At 32.8% G+C, this 23,579-nt stretch overlaps 1 protein-coding gene across 2 annotated transcripts in view; it reads left to right on the top strand.

Moving 5' to 3' along the window:
• Positions 1–23,287, top strand: part of LOC129222603 (uncharacterized) — a 156,344-nt gene extending 133,057 nt beyond the window's left edge. For both annotated transcript variants that reach the window (XM_054857118.1, XM_054857119.1), the window contains exons 8-18: positions 5,763–5,804; positions 7,537–7,624; positions 7,733–7,810; positions 7,902–7,971; positions 8,549–8,701; positions 10,766–10,953; positions 12,143–12,304; positions 13,409–13,518; positions 14,644–14,821; positions 16,622–16,793; positions 20,946–23,287. In XM_054857118.1, the coding sequence (XP_054713093.1) occupies positions 5,763–5,804; positions 7,537–7,624; positions 7,733–7,810; positions 7,902–7,971; positions 8,549–8,701; positions 10,766–10,953; positions 12,143–12,304; positions 13,409–13,518; positions 14,644–14,821; positions 16,622–16,793; positions 20,946–22,762 (3,058 nt within the window). In that variant the 3' untranslated portion in view covers positions 22,763–23,287. The remainder of the gene's footprint in view (positions 1–5,762; positions 5,805–7,536; positions 7,625–7,732; positions 7,811–7,901; positions 7,972–8,548; positions 8,702–10,765; positions 10,954–12,142; positions 12,305–13,408; positions 13,519–14,643; positions 14,822–16,621; positions 16,794–20,945) is intronic.
• Positions 23,288–23,579: the final 292 nt, after the last annotated feature.

Raw genomic sequence — 23,579 nt, 5'->3', positions numbered from 1 at the left:
AGCGTGTCATCTTCACATTTCACCCTCTCTTTGTCATAGATCAGGCTCTTTTTTTCATAGGCATGTTCCTAAAAAAAGTGATGTCACACTTTTTCTTACCTTCTCCTCCGCTCTGTCAATTTTACCCCTCCCCTCAAAGCGTGACATAACTTATTGGGGTGCCAATTGACCCCTCTTTAAAAACGTTATGCTATTATGTATCTTGCATGTGTTTTGATGTCCCCCCATAAATGCATTGAATATACTTTTTTACCCCTCCCTCTCGTCTAGAATGCACTGTTTTTACTAGCCTCGAAAAAATTACTTCAATTCAATTAAAAAAAAATGCTTGTAAAAATACCGAAATATGAACTTTTACTTTTTTTAACAAATGAAAAAAAAGAAAGAAAAAATGGAGACGAATCAACAGTAAGTGGGAGAGAGGCCCACGTTTCTTCTGATCAAGATGTGGGAAGATAGGGCATTTCCTCAAATAAAATTTACTTTTCTAGGGAATTGTTGTTTCGAAAATTTATTAATTTCTGCGGTACGGTTTTTTTTTGTCATTTATAATGATTATCATAGGAGTTTTATTCATGGTTTTTTTGTGTGTGTGTGTGGAGGGGGGGGTAGACCATAACGAATAGAAGCGTTCCACTGATCAAAAAGTTAAAAAGATGCTGAGGAGGAACTGGAAATGAGCAACGTGCCTATACCCACGCCTCCCGTCAAACGGTCATCGAATTTTTCCAGTGGGGGGAAATTACAGCAGACAGCAAGAGGGCGTCACTTTGACCTTCGATCCCCAAACTCCCCTCCCACCCTCCCTCCCTCCAGCCGAGGGAGAGTGTTGTCAGTCTTCACTGCACCTGTAAAAACACTAGCCTGGTATTTTCGTTCGAGAACGCAGCGCGCGAATTTTTCTCCCTCCGTCCAAACAGTAGCCGTTGTTGAGAAGTTGTGCGACAATCACATGGCCGTGGGTCCGATGAAACAGTTGGGATTATGTAAAGTTGTACTTCTTTATTTAAAGTAAGTGCATGCAATTAAAGTTGTAGTTTTTTTTTTTTTTATTTACCTTTTCGATTGCCACATCACAAAAACATTTGACATTTGGAATGCTTTCTATATCATTTCGGTTTAAATTCCGTCTTTTACTCTAAAACTTCTAATCGATTCTCACTGTACAGTATTTATGAAACATATTCCCCTCCTTTTGTAAAGAATGATTTGAGTAGTATAGTTGTAATTTGAAATAAGTTCATGCGATTACAAACTTGTAGTGCTTATTCAGATATACCTTTTAATTATCACATCATTAGAACATTTTACATTTATCTTGATTTGAAAGTGATCTCTTGCTCTAAATTTTTATTCACACTGTCTAGTCTTTTGCAGTATGCATGAAATATGTTCACACACACATATCCACACACTTATGCGTGCACACAGACGCAAACACACACGTCTACACACACACACTCGTGGTTGCGAAAAACATAATTTGAATTCAAAATGTCAATTTTTTTTTTATTGAAGAAATTATGCGCAGTTTAAGATTGTTGTGAATCATGTATTATGCAAGGGCCTGTTTTAGGGGGGGGGGGGTGCCAAAGAGGCCCTCGCCTCTCCCGAAATAAATTCAAAATTAATCACTGAATAGGATTTTATTATTTTAAATCTGGGAACTTTTCATTATATTTCACTTGGGCCCCCTCTCGAAATAAATTCCTGATGTCATGTTTAGTCCCACCACACGATTGTTTGCATGCGTCTTCAAACGAATCTAGTCAAAATCCAATTGTAAACAAAAGAATGCTTGGGTTGCTGAAGGACATTAGGAATGGTTTATTTTTAACTCGAAAGATAAAGAGCTGCAAACGATTTTATTTTTGATTGAAGTTGTTTTCATTAGTGAACTTTTATTTAATATATTTTTTTTTCTAATTTTACGTATTTACTTTTTTTTTTTTTTTTTTTTTTTTTAAGTTTTTGGTGAAGGGAAAATAAAAATGAATCTGTTGTGCTTTATTTTTTACCCAACTGAAATAGCTGCCAACGATATTGCTTTTGATAAAAATTAATTTGATGTGTTCTTTTTTCTTTCTTTTTTTAAAAAAAACTTTTGGCAAACCACTAAACATCCTCCCCGCCCCCCGGAAAACCTGTCTTCGTATTGTTTGAAAGGTGCTGCTACTACTGTATTTATTTCTTTCCTATTTTTTTGCCCATTTAGATTTATTTACTTATTTATTTATTTGTAATTTTGTTCTTCAAATTTGCCTCGTGAAATTGTTTGCTTCGTTGTTTGTTTACAATTTTGCTGCGTGTATAAAAATAATTGATTTACTTTTACTGAGTGCTAAAAGCCATACCGAGTATGATATTATGAATCGTGTGTTATACTACTTGTTTTTTTGTTTGCTATTTCTGTAACTGCAGTTCAAATGTTATACAGTCAAACCCCGCCCCGTTATAGCGATTCCCCGGTTGTAGTGAACCTTTTAAATGGTCTGAACTGAAACCCTATGTCATTAGTGCAATTTCAGACGCTTGTAACGATCCCTAAACGCCTAAACGCAAAATATCTGTAGCGATCCAAAAATTTCTAAAATTTCAAGCTTTTCATCTTCTGGTACCAAAAAGTGAAGACACCATATATCACCAAAAAGTGGATTTACTTCAAACAAATTTTATTGGAAAGAATTAAAAAAAAAAAAAAAAAAACTCTTTTAGCTTTAAGTTTCGGTATTTTCAGAGCAACTTAAAAACTTTTAACATAAATAACTTCATTGTAGAATGATCTTCTGATTCTGATATTGATGATGAAACGAAACAGAAGATGTAAGTTCAGAAATTTCGATTTTTGTTCCAATGACAGAGACAGCAGAATGTTTTCAATAATTTTTAGTGACTGAAACTATAGATCAACATTGTGAATTTGTTTCATATCGTTGACTTAAAAATTGACGTAATACAAATAAAATTCAAAAGCTTGCAAGCGAAAATCATTTTTCTTCCAGGCAATGGATAAATCTTAAAACTTTTTGAATTTTTGTAGTTTTCTTGTTATTGAGAACAATAAATAGTTATATTTCACTTGATTTCTTTAATTACTAATAGAAATATAGTATAATTAACAGATTCATTATTTAATTATTTTAGCGAATTCGGAGGGTTTTTTTTTTTTAATGAAAAATCGGATGTAGCGTTCTCTTTAATCAATCCGTTGAGGGTTCGTCAGGGGCGTGCTCAGAAATTTTGGGGCTCGCCGCAAATGACTTTTACTCCCCTCCATATTGTCTACCCCTATATTTCTTTCACCCCTCATTTTAAGACTATTGGGACCCCTTCAAGCTCTGACCCCAGGCCAACAGGTCCCCCCCCCCGTAAATGCCGCTGGGGTTCGTTATAGCGGGGTTTGTCGGTGCAAAAAGATAAATTAAAATTTAAATGAAATTTTTATTATTTTCCGGAAGTGTTTAAAAATAATTTCAATTTGATTTGTTTTGTTTATATCCGGCACTAGAGCGGCCCGGTGTTTTCTCCTGTGGTGGAGGGCGTGGTTATAAACGGTCCTTACATGTGTTGTGTATATGTAGTAGCCTGCGCTTTATCACAAAGGCACACACGAATTTTGATGTTAATAGATGTTAATAATCGATTAATAACATTAAATAGATCACGAAATCAGATAAATTTACCAGTTCAAGTCACATATACTGAGTTCCAAAGTAAAATGTAAAAAACTTATATTTAGGTTAAGTACTGTATATTCCCTTTAAAATTAAAAAAAAAAAGTCTGCATCTGTTTCATTTTATTTTTAACTTATTTTAAACACCCTTTATCGCAAGTACAGAGATAATAGGGGATATATTTTGAAACTGTACCACTCCTATTATTTTGTTAGGTTCTTTATCAGGCACTGACGTGATTACAATTATCGGTGTTTCCCAATTCGCAATGATCCTCGTATCTCCCAAGTTTGTGTAAACTTGATTCTTTTATCATTAGTCATGATCATAACACAGTATGTTAGAATCCCAATTGATTTTTGTTCGTACTCTTCCTGGTTTTTATTATAATCCACTCCCCCTTATTCGACGATTTCGATTTCCAGAGGTCGTCAATTGAATCTGTGTTCTACTGCATTTCAATGAAAGATAGAAAGTGATGAGCAGTCTAAATTTTGATGTGTGAGGAGGAGGGGGGGGGGGGGGTTCCATCATCTCTCGTTCTGCGCAATATGACCACTCAAACTTACCGTTGGGCATCGACTTCTTATTCGTTACGCAAATTGTAATTTGTTACGCCGTTGTAATTGACCTAAAATGTTCGAGAAAAATCCATGTATCGTAAAAAAAAAAAAAAAAAAAAGACCAGTCTTTTTGATTGGCATTAAGAAAAAGCCTGCAAAGAGGTTTTACCGCCAAATTTCAAAATTTATATGGACATTTCGCTAAAATTGAAGTAAAAAAAGAACAAAATTGAATTAAAAAAAAAATGCTTCGTTTACGCACATCAATGGCGCAGTTAAATTTCAAATGGTATAAATTTTGTTCCCCCTCCTTCTCTTCTAAAAACGGGTGTACAAGCATTATGTAAAAAGGGTATGTTCAAGCATTAATGTAACGATTTTTAATAAAGGCGTGGCAAATCTCCATATTAAAATGATTTCGGTCAATGTTATTGGTTTCGATACATTGACAATATTTTAAATTCAAATGACGTTGGAAATTTCTTTTTCGGTTGCGTATGTTTCAAGGTCTTTTCTTGTCTTTTTAGACACTGTTTTATTTTCCCACATAGCTCATTTTGTTCTATGTTCACGTTAATCATAATTTGGCACTAAGTAAATGATACTTAATTATAGTTGAATTATTCGCGCTGACACATTTTTCCCCCCTATAATTAAATCGAATGTCAAAGTTTTATTCAAAATTTTCGCACATGGCAGCTATTATTTTAACAACAACGGAAAAAAGAGTTGTGTTTGAGAAATAAGAACCGAAACGATAAAGGAAATATTAGATATTTTTTTCATGGTCACGTAATTACCTTAGCCCTTTATGCGGGAGTGTCCGCCCCCCACAAGAGCAATGTCGCATCTCCCCTCCCCAAGAACGAGAATCCCCCCCAGAGAAGAGAAAAATATCCCCCCCCCCCCAAAAAAAAGAAAAAAAATAATTCAATGGCGCAGTCTGCGCCATGACCCTGCATCTCTCCTACGTTATAAATGAACAGTTAACACAAAATACATTCATTTATGGACGCACTGCTGAAAACTGAGTTTTTCTCTTAAATCAGAAATTGACTTTGATATACGTTAAAATGTAGAATTGTGGAAAAAAAAAGAGGGAATAAAATCTTTTGTATTCGCAACTCCAAAGCTCGAATACGCTACCTCGCGGTGAATAACAATTCTAAAGAAAAAGGTTTAACATTCCATTCCACGTGTTTTCTTCGGGGTAACTTACAAGCTTCAGACAGTTTATGATGTAATATAATTTCAGAAGAATAGAAAAGAAAGCTTCCTACAAACGCGATACAAAATTATTGTCATTCACTAAGCGTCACAGCAAGTTTTAAGTTACAGCATTTGTTTGTTTTACCTTTTTCATCCGTCATTAGACAGTAGCTGCAGCGCCCCCTATAGTTTATTGGAGTTGCGAATTGAGAACTTCAACCCAGGATGGGAAAACGAATATTTTATAAAAAAGGTTGAAAAAAGAAAAGATTTTGTGTGTGTGACGAATCTAACCTATCCCCCCTTTTTTTGCAGTTCTCTGAAAACGAAAGATTTGTGGCAACAGAAGCTTTTGCAGTAAGTTTCATTCGAAATTTGTATATTTTTTAACTTTAACGCATTTATTAACCGAAGAAAAATTATGAATTACTTCAGAAAGAGAAGGGACATTTTTTTGAATAATCTTAATCGATTTCATTCTGAGGATTTTGTCAAGCCTTAAATTTTTGATTGTATTTTTAAAACTGAACTTGACTCAACCAATCTGTCGCAAACGATATTTTTTTCGCGAACACAGCGCTCGCGAATTCTAATCTTAATGTTTTTCTAATAGTTCATGCTTGTGATAAGATTTGTATGTTGATGAACTAGTTTAGTAAACCATTACATACAATTGAAAAAGTTCAGAATTCATTCAAAATGAACAAAGGCGATGAAAAAAGTAATGCTACGGAACCGAAAACTTCCACGACGTTTGAACTCGATTCGAACTTGGACGATTTGAATACGTCTATGAAGTTTGAAATGGATGCCGCCAATTTCGATGCCGCGAATCCGAAAACTCTGCCAACGAAGTTTGATTTTGATTCCTTAAATATTAAAAGTTCGGAACCGATAGCTACGCCTAGGAATTTTGAACTGGAAGCCTCTAATTTCAAAAGTTCTGAAGGATATTATTCTCCAGCTGGTGTTGAAACTCAACTTGGCGATCAATCGCGGCGACCACAGAGGAGACATTTTCCACAAAAGAACGCAAGCAACATTTTTTCTAATGACGAAGAGTTGAAAACGGATAAGAGAGAGCCATTCGATTTCAAGAAAAGGAAGTCGCTCTGGAGCGATGCAAGATAAAGCATAAATAATTTTGAAATAACTTTTAGAACTTACATTATGCCTTATAAAATTAAATTTTTGAAAAATTTTGTTAAATACAGAAAATTGCCTTGAACAACATACTGTTTTGCTTTCTTACACATCTATTTATCTTGGAATTTGTTTTAACTTTTATCAGCTCTTTGAAAAATGGTTTATTTATTGATGTTGAATTCAGTTTGAACTTATAATTTTGTTGTAAGCTTAGATGGTTAAAATGATGTAATAAAAACTGGTCCTTTTTCATTCATATTAATCTTTTGAGAACATTTTGGCTCAGCTGTTTTAATTACAATTGAACTTTTTTTCTATTTCGTGGATTATTTTACTTATTGACGTAATATATTTTGTTGGCAGAGTATTTTTTTATGAACTTTTAGTAATTTAATGGTTTGCTTTGTTTAAAAATTGAACACTAATGTGAAATTACAGCAACATTTTGTGGCACACATTTGACTTTGAATAAAAGGCAAGAGTTTGATGCTTAATGATGATTTTCCCAAATTATTCTTTCAGATTTTGTAGTAATCTTTTGCTATGTATGAATATAAGGGATTTTTTTTCATTTATGATATTTTGGTGTATTTTTCTATTTTTGCAACGTTTCATGGTGTTGAGAGGGCGATTGGGACTGAAAAGTGGGGGGGGGGAGGCAAAAAAAAAAAAAGATAACTAAAAGCAATAAGATTTTTAGTGGCACGAAAAAAAGTACAACATTTTGCTAAGGCTGGTTTTGAGAGCATATGAGTAGTAATTGATGCATAACTAAGAGCTTCACTCAGGTTCTTCTAAGATTTTGATGAATTATGTACGCAATAACCCACCCGACTCTGATCTAGCTCTTTTAAAGATAAAATGCCTAATCATTTCATTGAATGAATTATGAAAAGGTTTTACAAATGAAAATTTTGTTCATGTTTTTAATTTTTTATTCCAGATTAATTGAAGAATCTAAAGAAAAAGAAGGAAAATCTCAAACATCCATTCAAATTTCTTTTCGAAGCCCAGACACTGGTGAAGAAATTGTAAGTATTCTCCTGTATGATGTGAATGCTGAAGTTTAAATCTCATCAGTGTAAAAATAAAATGTGTTTTACTACAAAAATGGATAATTTTTTTTTTTTTTTTTGCAGTGTAAAACTCTTAAGGTTGACAACACACTGACTGTTCAAGATACCATTAAGCTAGTTCTTCAACAACTAGGTTATTCTGTAAGACATAATTTTCTATTTGCTTATTACCTAACATGTTATTTTCATAAACTAATTTTTTTTAAATTAAATTTTATTTTTTCTTCTTCAGGAGAATGGAATTAAAGATTATAAATTGTGGGTAAAGACTGGTAAAGATGATGCTCCATATCCTTTAATAGGTAAATTTTTAATTTTGTTATTTCTTTGAATTGAGTTTTACATAAGTCTCATTTATATTGACCATTATGCATTGCATCTTGTCTTGATTTTGCTGAAAATAAATTAAAATCAGACAGACCTTGTATGTGAAACTGAAAGAATATGAAATAATAAGTTGTCCAATGTTTTGAAGCTCAAAAAATGCAAGTTATTGCAGACACGTGTTTCGATGTTACAAGGAACACCTTTTTTCAATGTATTCAGTATGACCTTCGAGATGAAAAGTCATCCGAGAATGAATTTTTATCCAGAAGCTCATACTTCTTTGCGTTGAAAAAGGAGTTCCTTGTTACACCGAAACACGTGTTTGCAATAACTTGCATTTTTTGTGCTTCAAAACAATGGATAACTAATTATTTTAATTTTCAGCACAAGGTTAATTCGTTATTTCGTTATGAAAGAATATGGTTTTCAACATTGCAAAACATTCAGTTAATGAATTTTCTTGTACTTAAAAATAAGAGAAATTATATTTTTTGCACACATGAATATGTTTCTAGCAAATTTTAAATATATTTTCCCTTTTTTCTTATCTAGGTCATGAATACCCTTTCAGCATTAAAATGAATTTTATTCGTGAGCTGTTGAGGAGATCTGACTTAGATCTTAGAAATTTGAATAATATCAGTACTGATGCAAAGTGCTATTTTATTCTCCGCAAGAATACTCTAAATTCATCCATACGAATTGGTATGTTGCTCAATTTTCTTTAAAAGTATTCCATGCATCATGTATGATCATCATTTGTATAATGTGTTTAAAATTAATTCTTTCTTTTAACTAGTTTGTTTCGGTACATTATCCATATCTGCTAACTCTACTGGATTTTCCGAGAGACTCCCGGATTTTTAACATTTCTCCCGGTCTCCTAATTTTTATTGAAAATCTACTGATTTTTATAAATCTCTATAAGAAAATCCCTTTGTTTAGGGATTTTCTTGAAAATAAAAAAATAAATCCCTTTAAATTTAATTTTTATAAAGTTTCCCTCGTTTTAACACTTTTACTCCATGGTTTGAAAGTTTCCTACTTAATATCCAACTTTAGCGCATTGGAATCTGGCAACATCAGTTTTTATTAACGATCTCGCTTCGCACATGGTATGCAAAGATGATCAAAAATGCATCTGAGCCCAATAAAATGGAAAGTGTTTTGGAAAAATCCAAAGTTATTCGTGCAGAATGGCCTCACTTAAATACTACTAAATAGCGTATTCAGTGGGGCTATACTTATTTACAGTACTTCTTGTTGTACACAAAATGAGCACTATAATCAGGCACTTTGCGGCTGAAAGTAAATTAAATCTAATTGAAGACCTGAAAAATTTGTCTATGATCCCTTATTTTTACAGATAATTGAATTTTTTTCCCCTAAATAACTTTTCATTGAAAAAGTATTATTTTGAATTTTAATTCTTCCATTTCATATTACCATTAATTAATCTCTATATGACTCAGGGAACATGCATATGATTCCACTTGAAGGGATAATAAAAAATCCTTATTTTTCCCTCAATGACATGGAAAAAATCGATATTACACCACATTGAAAAAATCTACTGGATTTTTTTCTGGGAATGTTAGCAGGTATGATATCATAATGGGCATTCTTTCATTTTTATTGTATAGATATTCCCTTTCCCATTCTATGCAACAGACTTTGACACAAGAGTCTGCAATGCCATTACAAGGTGTACTTATTTATGCACAAACATGAGAGTTCCCATTCATATTATTCCTAGAATTAGGAAATATTCCTTAGTGCAAGCATAATATGAATAGGGAATATGATTTGTTTATATTATTTGAAAAAACAAGTTTTTAAAAAAGAAACCCATTAAAGTTATAAATTAAAAAAATATATATTGTTAGAGAGAGAGAGATATGAATTGAAGTAATGAATATGGTTAGAGAATATCTGCATTATATTTAATAAATACTTTGACAGTCGGCTTGCATAATGTCAATCTATGTATTTTTTCTTTTCTTTTATTGATTTATTTATTTACAAATGCATCTGTAATAGACTTATTCTATATTTAAGTTTAATGTTTTCACTAGTAATTGAATTTAGCAATAAATGAATTTTATGTGCAATGAATGAGTTTTTGCTCTAGAGCTTCTTGTTAAATTCTGGCCAAACTAGGAAGAAACATATAGTTTCTGTGCTTTATTAACAACATTTTAAAATATTGTTTTTGAAAAAAAAAATTCATTTGGATGCTCAAGGTTTATAAATGTTTCTACGTTTTTATCGTTTTTATTATAGCATATTATGAGCTTTATGCAATTTTAAAAACCCATTTGGTGGTAACCTTTTGAAGTGAATGCTATTTAAAACTTTAGCTTAATAAAATTTGGGCGTTCAAGAATCAAGTAACCTATTTATCAATGAAGCAATATAAGGGGAAAACAAATTTTTGGATGATAATATTTATTGAATAAATATCCAAAAATAAGTATGTAAGCAAAATCTGATTATTCATTATTTACACCAATTAGATTTTTTTTTTCAATCCTTTACATTATTCTATCTGTCTTTAGTTATCTACACTTCAATTTTATGACTTACTAATAAAAAGCATTTCACCTTTAGGCATGCTACATAGTGTGTTAGCTTTTGTTGTTAAGATGAATAATAGCATTATCTCTTTAGCCTATTATTTTATATTACTATTCTATCTTTTTGTATAAAATTCACCAGATTTTAAAAATTACTGAAAAGGGATTTAACCTTTAGTTTGTTTAATTACAGATCCAAGGCTACAGAAAAAGAAGAAAAAGCACAGACGCCCACAACACAAGATTAATTGGTTATTTCGCAAACCAGCTTCTAAGCACGATTCAGTGGACAGTGGAAACAGCAGTCCTCCTCCTCACAATCTGTTTGGCATTTCTTTATGGAAGTTGTGTCCAGATAATACAATACCAAAACCAGTTATGGTAATAATGCACTTTAAAATCATTATGAAGCTTTTGAAACTTTAATTTTGCTGCATAATATTGTAAAGAGATACAAAAGCATTAAAGTGGAAATGTGAATAACACTTCTCTATTTATATAAAGTAAGCCTTTGGACCCTCATGCAACAAGATCTGTAGCCCCCCCCCCACTGCAGAGGCCAGCAATGTATATTTGCAACATTAATAAGTCATAGTGTTAGTTTTTTTATTTTAATTTCTTGTGCTATTGGGCCCCTTAAAGACGTGCCCCCTCCCCGCACTGCGAGGTCTAACCGTACGCAGGTCTGGGCTTGATATAGATTCTATTCTAGCAATAAATAGGCAGCATTGTGCTGCAGATGCATATCATGTGACTTCTTCTGCAAAGCATCATGTCAAACATTTTCAATACTAAAAATGTAAGCAGAGATGGTTTATGGGAGGAGCAACAACGTCTATCGAAAGAGAATGTAGCTAAATGTTTGCAAGGATAGGGTCCTGGTGAAATGAATTTTTCTGAAAAGCAATGGTGCTCTATAATGCATACAATAAAATAATTTAATTCAGATATGGGCTAGCCATTCCATGTGGCAGAATAGGTTATTCAGAATAGTTTTGTAAATAAAATATATTTAGTTCAATAAAAAAGGAAAATATGCATTATAAAGCAAAAAAAAAAAAAAAAAAAAACTTCTGACTTTTTTTGCATTGTGTGTACTATACTACAGTTGGCTCTCTGTTTAACGACGCTCTATTTAACGACGGCTTTTCACGGTCACAGATGGTCCACTGTAGTGTTAAAAGCATTCTATTTAAGGACATTTTCTACTTAAGGACGATTTTTTGTGGTTCCTTGAAAGTCGTTAAACAGAGAGCCAACTGTATTTTCATGACACTTCCAGAGTAGCGTGGGAAGGGGGCATTTTTTCACTGGTGGCGGGTTCAATGAAAAATGGTTCCACGGAAATGCTTCGTTTTTTTGTATTAATTATAAGTTGAAAAATTGAAATAAAATATTTTTTCAACTCCTATTGCATGAAGCAGATGCTGTTGGATTCACCGTTTGTCTGGAAACCAAACTGTTGTACTAATGCATTTTCTTGAAAAGAGATTTGTTTCTTGTAACTGTTAAACCATGTATTTAGCAGTGTTTTAGTATTTTGTCTATATTTAGTTAATTTTTTTTCCAGACTATGCTAGTTCAGTTGTTTCTACAAGGACCTTATACTGTGGGGATATTTCGTAAATCTGCAAATGCTAGAGCCTGTCGAGAGTTAAAAGAGAAGTTAGAAGCAGATCCAGAATGTGATATGAGAAATATTTCTGTGATTGTGCTGTCTTCCGTATTTAAGGTTTGTATTTTTTACATATTTGTTTTCTCAATGTGATCACTTTATTGGCAATTTAAAATTTCAGTATTTCTTTGTTTCCAGAATTATGTTGTACTTTTAATCTTATCAGAAAACATGCTTTAAAAATAGTTGTAGGATTTTGTTATTAAAAAAAGTTACTTTATTACACTATACCGATACTTCTGCACTATTGTGTAACCAATTTTACTTCCTAACTTTAAGAATCTGTCAAGATTATGATTTTTCAAAACTTCTAAAGTTTGAAAATACTGACAGTAGTTTTTTTCTCTGTAACTTAACTTAAAAAAAAAGGTTTAATTTGTTTGTTATTCAATACAATGCATTTGTCTTTGTTTCATTTGACAATTAAATTAGTACAATATAAAAATATAGAACATCTGAATAAAGTTTAAAAGAATCATTTTTTTTACTGAAGCTAAAACTACAGGGTGCCCTGAAATAGACTGACTGTTTTGAAAAATTTATAACTGAAAAACAGTTTATGCTTAAAAAATAATTCCTGCTGAAAATTCATATGGCAGGCTGTAATTTTTTTCTTTCAAGAGTTGCAAATCTTAGTTCAAAAATTTTCCAACAGATAGTAAGACTCTCAATCAAAGAAAGATAGAAAATCACATCCTACTTTTTCGAAAATAATTATTAATAAACACATTAACATAACAATATTTTCAAAATGTCTACAGTTTGCTACTACCACATGTTGCAATTTTGTAGAAAACAATCACAATTGCAGAAAACAATTCATGAATTTCAATTCTTCCTTTTTAACGGCTTACTCTCTGAAGCGCCATCTGTTGAAAACATTTTAAACTAAAAGTTGTAACTCATGGAGAAAAAAATTTACTGCTCCGTCACATGAATTTTCTGCAAGAATGTTTTTTTCTTTTCTTTTTTTTTATCACTAACTCTTTTTCTGTTTCCTGTTATAAATTTTTAAAGTCAGTCTATTTCAGGACACCCTGTATTTTTAATTTGAACAAAGTGACTTGGATTTCAATTAGTATATATATGAAACATGCAGAAATTTTCAATTCTGATTTTGTTTCAAAACTATAACACAAATTTTTTTGCTTTCTTTTTCAGGAATTTTTAAGGAGTCTTCCAGATTGCCTTCTTCAGTCTGATCTGTACAAACATTGGCTTCAGGCAGTTTCATACGAATCTGAATGGGAATGCAAGAAAAGAGTTTTAAGGTAATTTTATAGTTGATAATTGTGGCTTTGGGTGATAAAACATTTTTTGAAAATTTACTAATGTTGTTTTAATATTACAAAACATTTCTAACCACATAAACATTTCAGACTTTTTGAACAAAAAACGTTCTGTAACGTTTAACATTTGTATCATGCAAATATTCACGATTTAAAAATAGTTTCTACAATTTTTATTGTAAATTTTTATAAAAATGAGATGTAACTTTTAGTTTTCCAAAATATTTGTTTCAATAACAAATCTACTATGGCTATATTAATATTTCGGTAAGGCATAATTTATCTCCATGCATATTCTGGTGCTTAACTTTTGATAAAAGATGTAATGCAGTTAGACCTCTATATAAGGTCACCCCTCGAGATTTCCCGAAACACCTTATAACTGGTATATCCTATAAGTATGCATATGAATGTAATTTTCCACAAAATTTAATGTGTTAAAAAGCTGTTAATTTATTATTATTATAATATTTTCATTAAGTTGAACTAATTAAAACTAACGGAATCAATAAATAAAATTATTTTTCTTTAATTTTTCATTCAGAATAAAGTTGCAGAAAAGCATGCTCAAGCAAAGTACTTATGTACAACTTACCTTACTAATTTATAATATAGGATGCAGCAGTTTTCTAATTTTTCATATTTTCTGGTAAAAAAAAAAAAAAGTTCAGCTTTCTTGTATCATTTCAAAAAATGTCTTTTGATATTTATACTCTGAATGAGTGTTTGGGCTTGTGTTAACACTTCAGTATCACTGAAGCACATGAAGTTCTAGTTTTACCGTAAGAATGTTGTCTGTTCGAAAAACTCAATTGTGATGTCTGTGAGTTTTAGGACAGAAATCAATTTACTGCACCCTTAACATTGTTGTAGTTTTTGAAAAATGGTAGGGGAAGTTTCTAAAAATGATTACTAATTAATGAAATCATAATTGAGAGAAAGCTTGCGTTAAAAATCTAAAAAAAAAAGTAGGGGATGCAGATGCAAGTGCAAAAATGAAAGAAAATGCTTTGTTAAGAACACCATTTAGTCAAAGATTATTTAATTGCAGCTTCAAAGTCTATAATGATTCATATATTTATAAGGTTTTTTTTTTTTTTTTTTCAGTTTACTGTCTCAACTACCTCCTCCAAACATTCGACTGTTACAGTATTTGCTATGTATGCTGTGGCATATAGCTCAGCATTCTGCAGAAAATAAAATGTCTTCTATGAATCTCGCAGTTTGTATTGGACCTACTCTACTGAATCCTGGAAAGTTTCAATCTCCTGTCCTACAACAAGAGGTAATGAAATGATTTTAACATCTATCTGTTCAATGTTGGTAATTTTTCAAAGAATAGGGCAGCTAGGGATGCATCGAGATGTGGTTTTCGGGGGAGAGTATCCCCCAAAGAAATGCTCTATAGTATATATATATATACTCATGCTCTATAGAGCATAAATTTCAACTACATGAACTTAGTTTGTCAATTCAAAAAAAAGTAATTATTGTAATGCAGACATTTATCAATTTTTCTGCAGCATGTTTTGTATTAAAATTTTTTTCAACCTTTTGAATTGCCCCTAAATTGGAAATTCCTTATATTTTAACGCATTGTTCTTTAATCTACTAAAAAAAGGATTGGCAATCCAGTGTTTATCATGAATTTATTAATTTTCCCATATTATGCATATCAAGTCAACTCTCTAACTCAAAGTCCTAAGGAACCGGCTAAAACCATTGAGTTATTGATACAGTGAAGCACCGTTTATACATTTTTCTTTTATATGTTTTATCAATTATACATTTTTTAAATTAGTCCATGCAGAGTCTAATACAGTAGACCCTCGTTTTACGTGGGGGTTACTTTCAACGGATATGCCGCGTAAATCGAAACTGCATAAATTGAGACCTAATACTAGTGTTAAAATAGGGGTTTGGTCCCATAGATAACAAAATACTTCATTCTAGTGTTGACTAATTGTATAATAAGTTTAATGTGTACTTATATCGACTTTTATGCACAACATGCAAAAAGAAATCATAAATTAATTTCGTGTCCTGTTTTTAAAGAGGAGCTGGGTATGATAGTCTTTTGGGGGTCATTAAGAATTTTTCTTTGTAATTCTTTGCAGAGCATTAACACATCCATGATCACTTGCGTCATTTCCATGATAGAATCTTCCTTCACTAACAAATGAGAAAGATCATTTCTATTGTCTAGGAATGGCTCAAAATTTTTCAATGTGAACATTTTTGGTTGTGCATCACCGACATGGGTATCCTCATTGGTTTTGGCCTCCTTTGTCAGGCTGTCCTCCTCTTTGCTGTTGATAGCAAAAAAAAAGCAAGAAAGTCTAAAAGCTCTTCTTCCAGTGAGTTCTGAACTGCGCGAGTTTAATAACTTTACTTCTGGAAAGAGCTCTGGAACCAATCGCATAAAATGTCTCCAGTGGCCCAAGCTCGGAGGATTTTAGGAGTTTTGGATTTTGAAAGAAGGGAAAATTTTATCTATTTGCGTTGCTGCATCCGCGTAAAACTGAAACTCATCCGCACAAAATAAAATAAAGGTGTCAAATCTTAAACCGCGTAAAATAAACCAGCATAAAACGAGGGTCTACTGTACACAATAACCTACACCTATTATAGGCTTTTTCATCTGTACATTTTTTCATACAGTCCTTTCAAAAACGTACAACCGGTGCTTCACTGTAGTTAGAGTTATGGAAAGCTCTCACAGCCTTCTCAAGAGTTTAGAACCCAATAAAAACTTCAAAATAAAGGAAGATTAGAGTTATCGAGAGTTGACAAAAAAAAGTCAATTTTTTGGGTTTTTTTAGTTTTGGTAGAAAGTTATCTTAAAATACAGAATAGGACCACAAAGTTCAACCTTCCAAAGTTGAGTAATTTTTGAGATTATTATTTTTAAATTTGGAAAAAAAAAGTAAATCCACAATTTATTTGATTAAAAAAACGATCAAGTATATTGCAATCAAGTTTAAATGTTTCAGAAAATCCCAGAATATGTAGCAAAATGTTTTTTAATAATCATGTGAGAAACAAGATTTTATTCCATTGTAAAATATTTACCTTCTTCTTTTAGGATGTTGCCAAACGTGTTCCCAAAGCTGTTGCATTTTTAATTGACCACTGTGTGGAATTATTCGGAGATCAAATTCTTCAACTGCTTGGGCCATTTCCTGAGAGAGATACCTCAAGACAAGATTCAGGAGCTGAAGAGTCTGATAGTTTGCACAGTCTTCATGATCTTGGAGGTAAGCTGCAGATCTTTTCTTATATCACTCATGCATAACTCCCCAACCTTTTCAAACTTTGCAGAAACTTTCCATGTTCAACTCTAATTTAGTAATAATTATAATAATTATCTACTTGCTGTACAATATGGCTTCAAATAACGTAAATTTGAACTGTATCTTTACTTTAAATTCTTGATTCAGCTGTACATGAGGTTGTTTTCCCGAGGTTGATCAAGATTTGGATTACTTTTATTCATCACATTTCGCAAATTCTAGAGGACCCATAAAAAACTTCATTTTAAATATACACTAGAAATATTAGGTACTTAGTTTGATTGAATTATTTTCATATCACGTAAAATTTTCTGCATTTCTACTATTTCTTCTGCATTTTTTTTTTTTTTTTTTGTAAAGATGCTTGTTTTTTTTGGGGGGGGGGGGGGGGGCAGAGTGAGAATGACAGGCATGCTTATTTCAATCGTTGACACTTTTGTTGAATTTTATGAACAAGATTGTAATTAATATTGAAGAAATGCAAACTAAGTATGCCTTACAATTTTACCTTTTTAATAACTAGAAAAATGGTTGTAATGTAAATGATGCGAATGAACAAATTAGTGACTTACAAATTGTATAGCTAATAACAAATATACCAACATACCTGCCAGCGTCTTCAAGGGAAAAACACAAATTTTAAATTAACCATTAGACTTTTTAAACCACTAGACCAGTGGCACAGCCAGAAAACTTTTCAGGGAAGGGGCTTTCAAAATCGAAAATTGCTGCTTTCTTTCGAATTCATTTTTAATGGGAGAATATTCAGTTATATTGAATAAATGACATTCTATGAATTTAATAAATTCATTTTCAACCCTTCGTTAAAATAATTAACAATTCATATTGATTTCACTCTAACTTTAAATCGAAGAAAGTGGAAAAAGGCACAGTATATGCAGGGATGCCCAATCCCCCCCCTAAGATTAAGGGCACTCCCCTAAATATCGCAAAAAACCCCTAAAAGCAAGAGCCCCCCCTAAAAAGAAAAAAACCCGCTAAAAATTTCAATGGCTCAATCTGCGGCATGATACCCCATAAGGTCAGCACCTGGCATCCCTGATATATGAAGCATTAGTTTTATGTAGTATTGTATTTTATTAGTATTAATCTTATATTCATTTTTTGTGTTTTCTTTCTCTTTTTTTTTTTTTTCAAAATCATTTAAAACCTCCTTTTTAAATACATCAATGTCTTTAAGAATGTCAAATGATTGAGTTGCTCATCATGAAATATTTCTTGTGTATTAAAGTGGAAAGTAATTTGTGATAGCTTCCCAGTTATTAAAAGTAGTAAGATACACGTCTTGTTGAAGCATATGCTGCTTAGAAAAGTTTAAATACTGTTTTTTTTAGATTTGTACATGGGAAATGAATGTGTTGGAGTTCTTGGGGGGGGGGGGGGCTAACCCCAATTCCCCTTCCCTGGCTACGCTACTGCACTAGACAGTTAAGAAATAAATGAATACCTTTGCACAGGGGCGGCAAATAGGGGGGTCAAGAGGGGGGGCGGTTGCACCCCCAAATGTTTTGAATATAAGGATAGAAAATGGGGTGAATTCAATTTATGGAAGTCGGAAATCAATGTTCATTAAAAAAAAATCTCGCTGGTTCTCAGTAAACTATTTGATGAAACGCGACACATTCCCAGATTAGAAAAAGTGTTTTTCGTTATTTGGATGACGACTTAGAAATTCATGAAGTATTTTCCGGCCTTTTCAGAACATAGAAAGCTGATAGAGAATAATGGTTGATTTTAACTAAAGAAGACATTTCCTCATATAAGCTAAATATTTCATACTTGTGTGCCCAGAGTAACGATGATCTGTCCAATATGAGAGGCTAGTGCAAAGTGGTGTGGCTGCAAGGTTTTCACAAGAAAATTCCTTGATATTTTACATTCACTTTTACACTCATTTTTAAGTGTATATTTATTTTATGAGTGTCCATCGCTTTCTTTTGCTAGAAACACGTTTCAGCTGCTCAATGTATTATATGCTTTCATGGAAACTTCTTAAAAATGCATGTGATTATTGAATTAAAAAAAACATATACAAATACCTTTTATGGGGCTCTATAACTATGTAATCTTGGAGTGACAAAAAGTGGTCTTCAAGAGTTAAAACCATTAAAACATTTCTCGATAACTTCAAAGCACCGGTTTGACGACTGGAAGAATTATTGCAAAACGATTCTTTCAATGGTGAAAAAGCTCATGCCCTTTAGCATGTATGACTTTGTTTGAATTTTTATTGAATTTGCATTAAGGAAATTTTTTTTTAAAAATGCTTTACTCTATCAAAACATCCTCAATCCGCTACCCTTAGTTTTCGGACTATTCAAGCCACTGTTCAATCTACGTTCTGTGCACCATACTACCATAGTTCAATCTACAATTGAAACTTAAAATAGATTTTGCATAGATGTATATTTCAATCAAGCGTGAAACTTTTCAAAAAAATTCTTTCTCCGAGCCAATTTTAAAAAAGCGCAAAAAAAAAATAAAAATAAAAATAAAAATAAAAAAAAAATAAATAAATAAAATAAATAAATAAAAGTGACATAAACCCACATGATGATGTGAAGTCAATGATTTATTTTTTAATATTTTGTATGAAATAATAGATTTAGTTTCAAGTGAAACTAACACAAGATTTGATGATAAATATTTTTCCGTATGGTTTGCTCTATATTATCTGAATTGGATTTCGAAAACGAAAAATAAAATGTTTCAATTATGAGTAAAACTTTTAGCATGAGGCAAGAAAAATTACAAGCAATATACTGACAAGACCGGTTCACATCCAGAGACTGCAGTTTCGTCCTTGATATGGACTCACCATTCTGGAATAGTGAATAACAGAGCTGGAGGCAGAGGACATCTCATTGAAGCTGAGAGCGCCAACGAAACTAGATTATTCAATAATGAAAAATTAAGTTCCTCACAATTTTTGTAGTTGCCTGGGTGATTTTGAAGAGCAAGATATAAAAAGTGTTTTGATACATAACTTTGTTACTTCAATTATTTTTTAACTATCAATCAGTTCAGCTAGTAGAGAAAGAATTTTTTTATGTTTCAGGAGTTTAGAGAATTATTTTTGAAGCACAATGGGCAAAAAATTCAAACGAATTCATACATGCTAAAGAGCATGAGCTTTTTCACCATCTTTTCTATTTAGCTGTACCGGCAAAACAGCACGACACTGGGCACTGATAGATTAGTAACACGATTCCCTGCTCCTCCGAATTCAGAAAATCATGCATTAAAACTTTTCCAAAAGATATTATAACTTTAGTATCGATATGTTTTGTATGATAACTTATTAGAAAGTGAATCAAAATTTTAATTGTTTCTAAACTCTAATTTTTATTCACATTAAACCGATTTTATGACCACTTCCTGTTAGCTAATGTGTGTTTGGGACCGCACTGTGGCAATACATATTTGAGAAACTCGACCCCCCAAACGAAATGCTGAAATGCCGCCCCTGCCTTTGCACAACAAAGTAATGGTAAAAAATCTATGTTAATGCACAAGTTTGACCAAAATTGCAGCTAATGAATGTTATGATTTAATAAAAGATAACCGTACATTTTTTGCATTGAGAAAGGGAGTTAATTGAAACCTCAGAGCACATGTTGATTTTTTTTTTTTTTTGTAAATTTGCGGTTGTAATATTTTTTCTAGTACTAACTAAGACATTTTACTTATGCTGTTATTCAATTTAAAAAAAAAAGACCCAATGAATTATTCCAAATGAAATGATGATCTATTACACATTTAACTCTTGAATCTGCAAATAAGTTCAATGCTTTGAAAACAGAATATTGGGAGGGAGGGAGAAAATATGCCCTGAATATATAGTTTAAAATAACGGGGTTGTATTTGAAACATTTAAAAAAAGACATTTATCATTTTTATGAAAACAAAGTTAATTTTTGGAGGATTAATGCTTGTAATATTGTAAAAAGTCTTCGTAAAACATCTTGATTGAAATTTAATCATTTAGTTAAAAATGTTTTTTAAGCACGACTTTCTCCAAGACATTCATAAAAAAATATTTGAAGTTATATGTTTCTGGTTTTTAAAGATTTCCTTTTTTAAAAATCTTTTTAGGTCAATATCGAAGAGATGATTCATCAATTGACAGCCTTGATAGAGATTTCCTCGATGAGAGTGAACCTAGTCCAAAACTCCCTTGTAAAAGCAAAATGTCTCTCACAAATCTCAGCCGAGATTCTGGCCTGACGTTGAGTGACACCCAGCTGTATACCCCTGAAGAAGAAGCCGAAAGTGAGTCATCTAGTGCAGATAGTCGAAGAGGCAACTCTGGAATCCTCACAAAAAGTGTCCCGCATCTTGATACTGCTGGTTTGGAGTGTAATACAGCTTCCTACAGTAAAAATGGCGGCGTGAGCATTGATGGATCCTGCCACGATGTAGTACGCAAGAGACGACAAGGCATGGAGGCTCATAGGACGAAATCTTTAGCCACTTGTTCATCATACACTCATTCAGACTATCATTGTGATGGAAGTCCTCATTTGCCTTTGCAGCTATCTCAGTCCTATAGCTACAGTATGCAACAAGACTTGATGGACAGGAGCTACGACTGTTTCATTCGAAATTTTCACAATCCCGTCAGGCGACGGGATGTGAAGGGTCGTTCTGCTGTTCAGAGGCCAATTGTATCTGCTGTCGAGCCAGTAGATGATTATGTTGAGGGTACTTTACGCAGGAGTGCATCCGAGGAGAGCTTATTACAGAAATATGTCGGTACATCTGCTTCTAAGCGCATTCTAACACAACGGAAACGAAGAGCACCGTCACCACCTAGCCAGAAAGGCACTGCTTCTGCTCCATGTAGTACGAAAAAGACTGATCACTCGATGAACAATCTGAATCGAGAGCTATCAAATTGCTCGTTGAGTAGGACTCCCGATAGACATGCCGTGTGGTTTGCAAGTCATTCCAGAAGAACTGATTGGAAGAGGAGTCAATCTACCTCCAAAATCGATGAAATTGATCAAGCGCATGATTCAAGTACGCTGTCATTAGTATCCAGTGAGGACAGTACACCTCAAGTGTCGCGCAGCAATAGCAGAGTTCAAGAGCTTAGCTCAAAGTCTCATGGGGACTTGTATGCCATATATTACAGTCCACCAAGGGTCAACAGTGTTTGTAGTTCAACTTCAGAAGGTAGTCAGCAATCTCATAATTCTCGTTGTTCTCAGTCTTCCATTAAATCTAACAGCTCTCATCGATCACAAAGATCAAATTGCTCTGCAAAAAACTCTCCATCAAAACCTAGTGAACCTCCTAGCTATCAGGAGGCCATCAACAGGCAGACATTGCTTAAACACATGCAGCAACCGACTGTAATTTCCGTGAAGCCTGTCACGGAAGAGATGCGAGCCGAGCAGACTTCTCTCAGTGCTAAGGCCAGAGAACTTTATGAGAATTCTGTTCGAATGTACACTCAGCAAATTCCGGATGTAGAAGAAACTCATCGAGCCGTTCCAGCAAATATAGATAGTGTAGATGGGAACTATAAGACTTGTATATTGGTTAAATCTGCTCAAAGCTCGCCTCGGACTGGTAATCTGGAGAGCCCCCACACCAGGTTAAGGCACTTGCCACCTGTTCATGTTACTGATGCACAATTGCATCGAGTAAGAAACTTTCACATTAGACCTAGGCATACCAGGGAAATATTACCAGAAGAGCTGAGGAAAGAAATTAACTGGAGTGTAGCTCAGTTAAGAGAATTGTTTAGTAGGCAGCAACAAGAAAATAAAAACTGCAATATCTCCTCATATCTAGACAAAAGTGAGGAAATAGCCAACAGCAGGCATCCTCGAAGGCTTGCTCAGCAACAACACACTCGCAGCCGCAGTTTGAGTACGAGAAGTGAAGAGGAATCATTTGTCTAAGTCTTTAAAAAAAGAATACCATTGAATCACTAAATGTAAGAAACATTTACAGTTTGGCCTTGCTATTTCCTTTATGTGTGGGGTGAATGCTAGGTTAAACAGATTTAAAAATTGTATGTATTTTTCTTCATTTATTGATTCATGCATTTGTACATAGCCCCTCCTTTTCTCTCAGGTTTCAAACAAAGATTTTTTTTAAAATTTTGCTTTCATTGTAAATTATCACAGAATATAACATTTTTCGCATTTATTTACTAAACTCATTGTGCAATTTACAGACGCTTCTTTTTATGTAAATATATATTGAAAAGATCCGAGGGTTTTTCCCTCAAGAATTTTTTTCTATAACATTTCTTTTGTTAGATTCTTGAATAAGTTTATGTTTCAAATTTTATTGTTGCTTTCACAGTTTTTAACACATATAAAAATATGTTCGCTCTGTGTCTGATGCCAACTTTGAAGCTCATTTTTGTATATTTACTGTATACAGTTTTTCTATTAAAATAATAAATTTTGTCATTGATATTTCTTAAAAATTCTTGACTCACTGACACATCAGAACAATTTTTTTTTTCAAATATTCTTTTTTCTTTCAATTAATTTTCGAAATACATACTTAAATGATAATTAAAATTCTCTCTACATACCCAAGTCCGAACTATATATAAAGACAGAAGTATGGGCATTTTTGTTTCAATTCAAATTTAATGAAATATTAGCTTTGGATTCCCCCCCCCCATGAATTCAGCACATGCATTAGACTAGTGGTTCTCGACATGGGTTGCCCCCTTAGGTGGCATCATAGGAGGATTTCGAG

This window comes from Uloborus diversus, chromosome 5, assembly GCF_026930045.1.
Source record: "Uloborus diversus isolate 005 chromosome 5, Udiv.v.3.1, whole genome shotgun sequence".
NCBI lineage: Eukaryota > Metazoa > Arthropoda > Arachnida > Araneae > Uloboridae > Uloborus > Uloborus diversus.
Note: the sequence above shows the minus strand (reverse complement) of the source record. Positions and strands in the feature narration are given on the sequence as shown.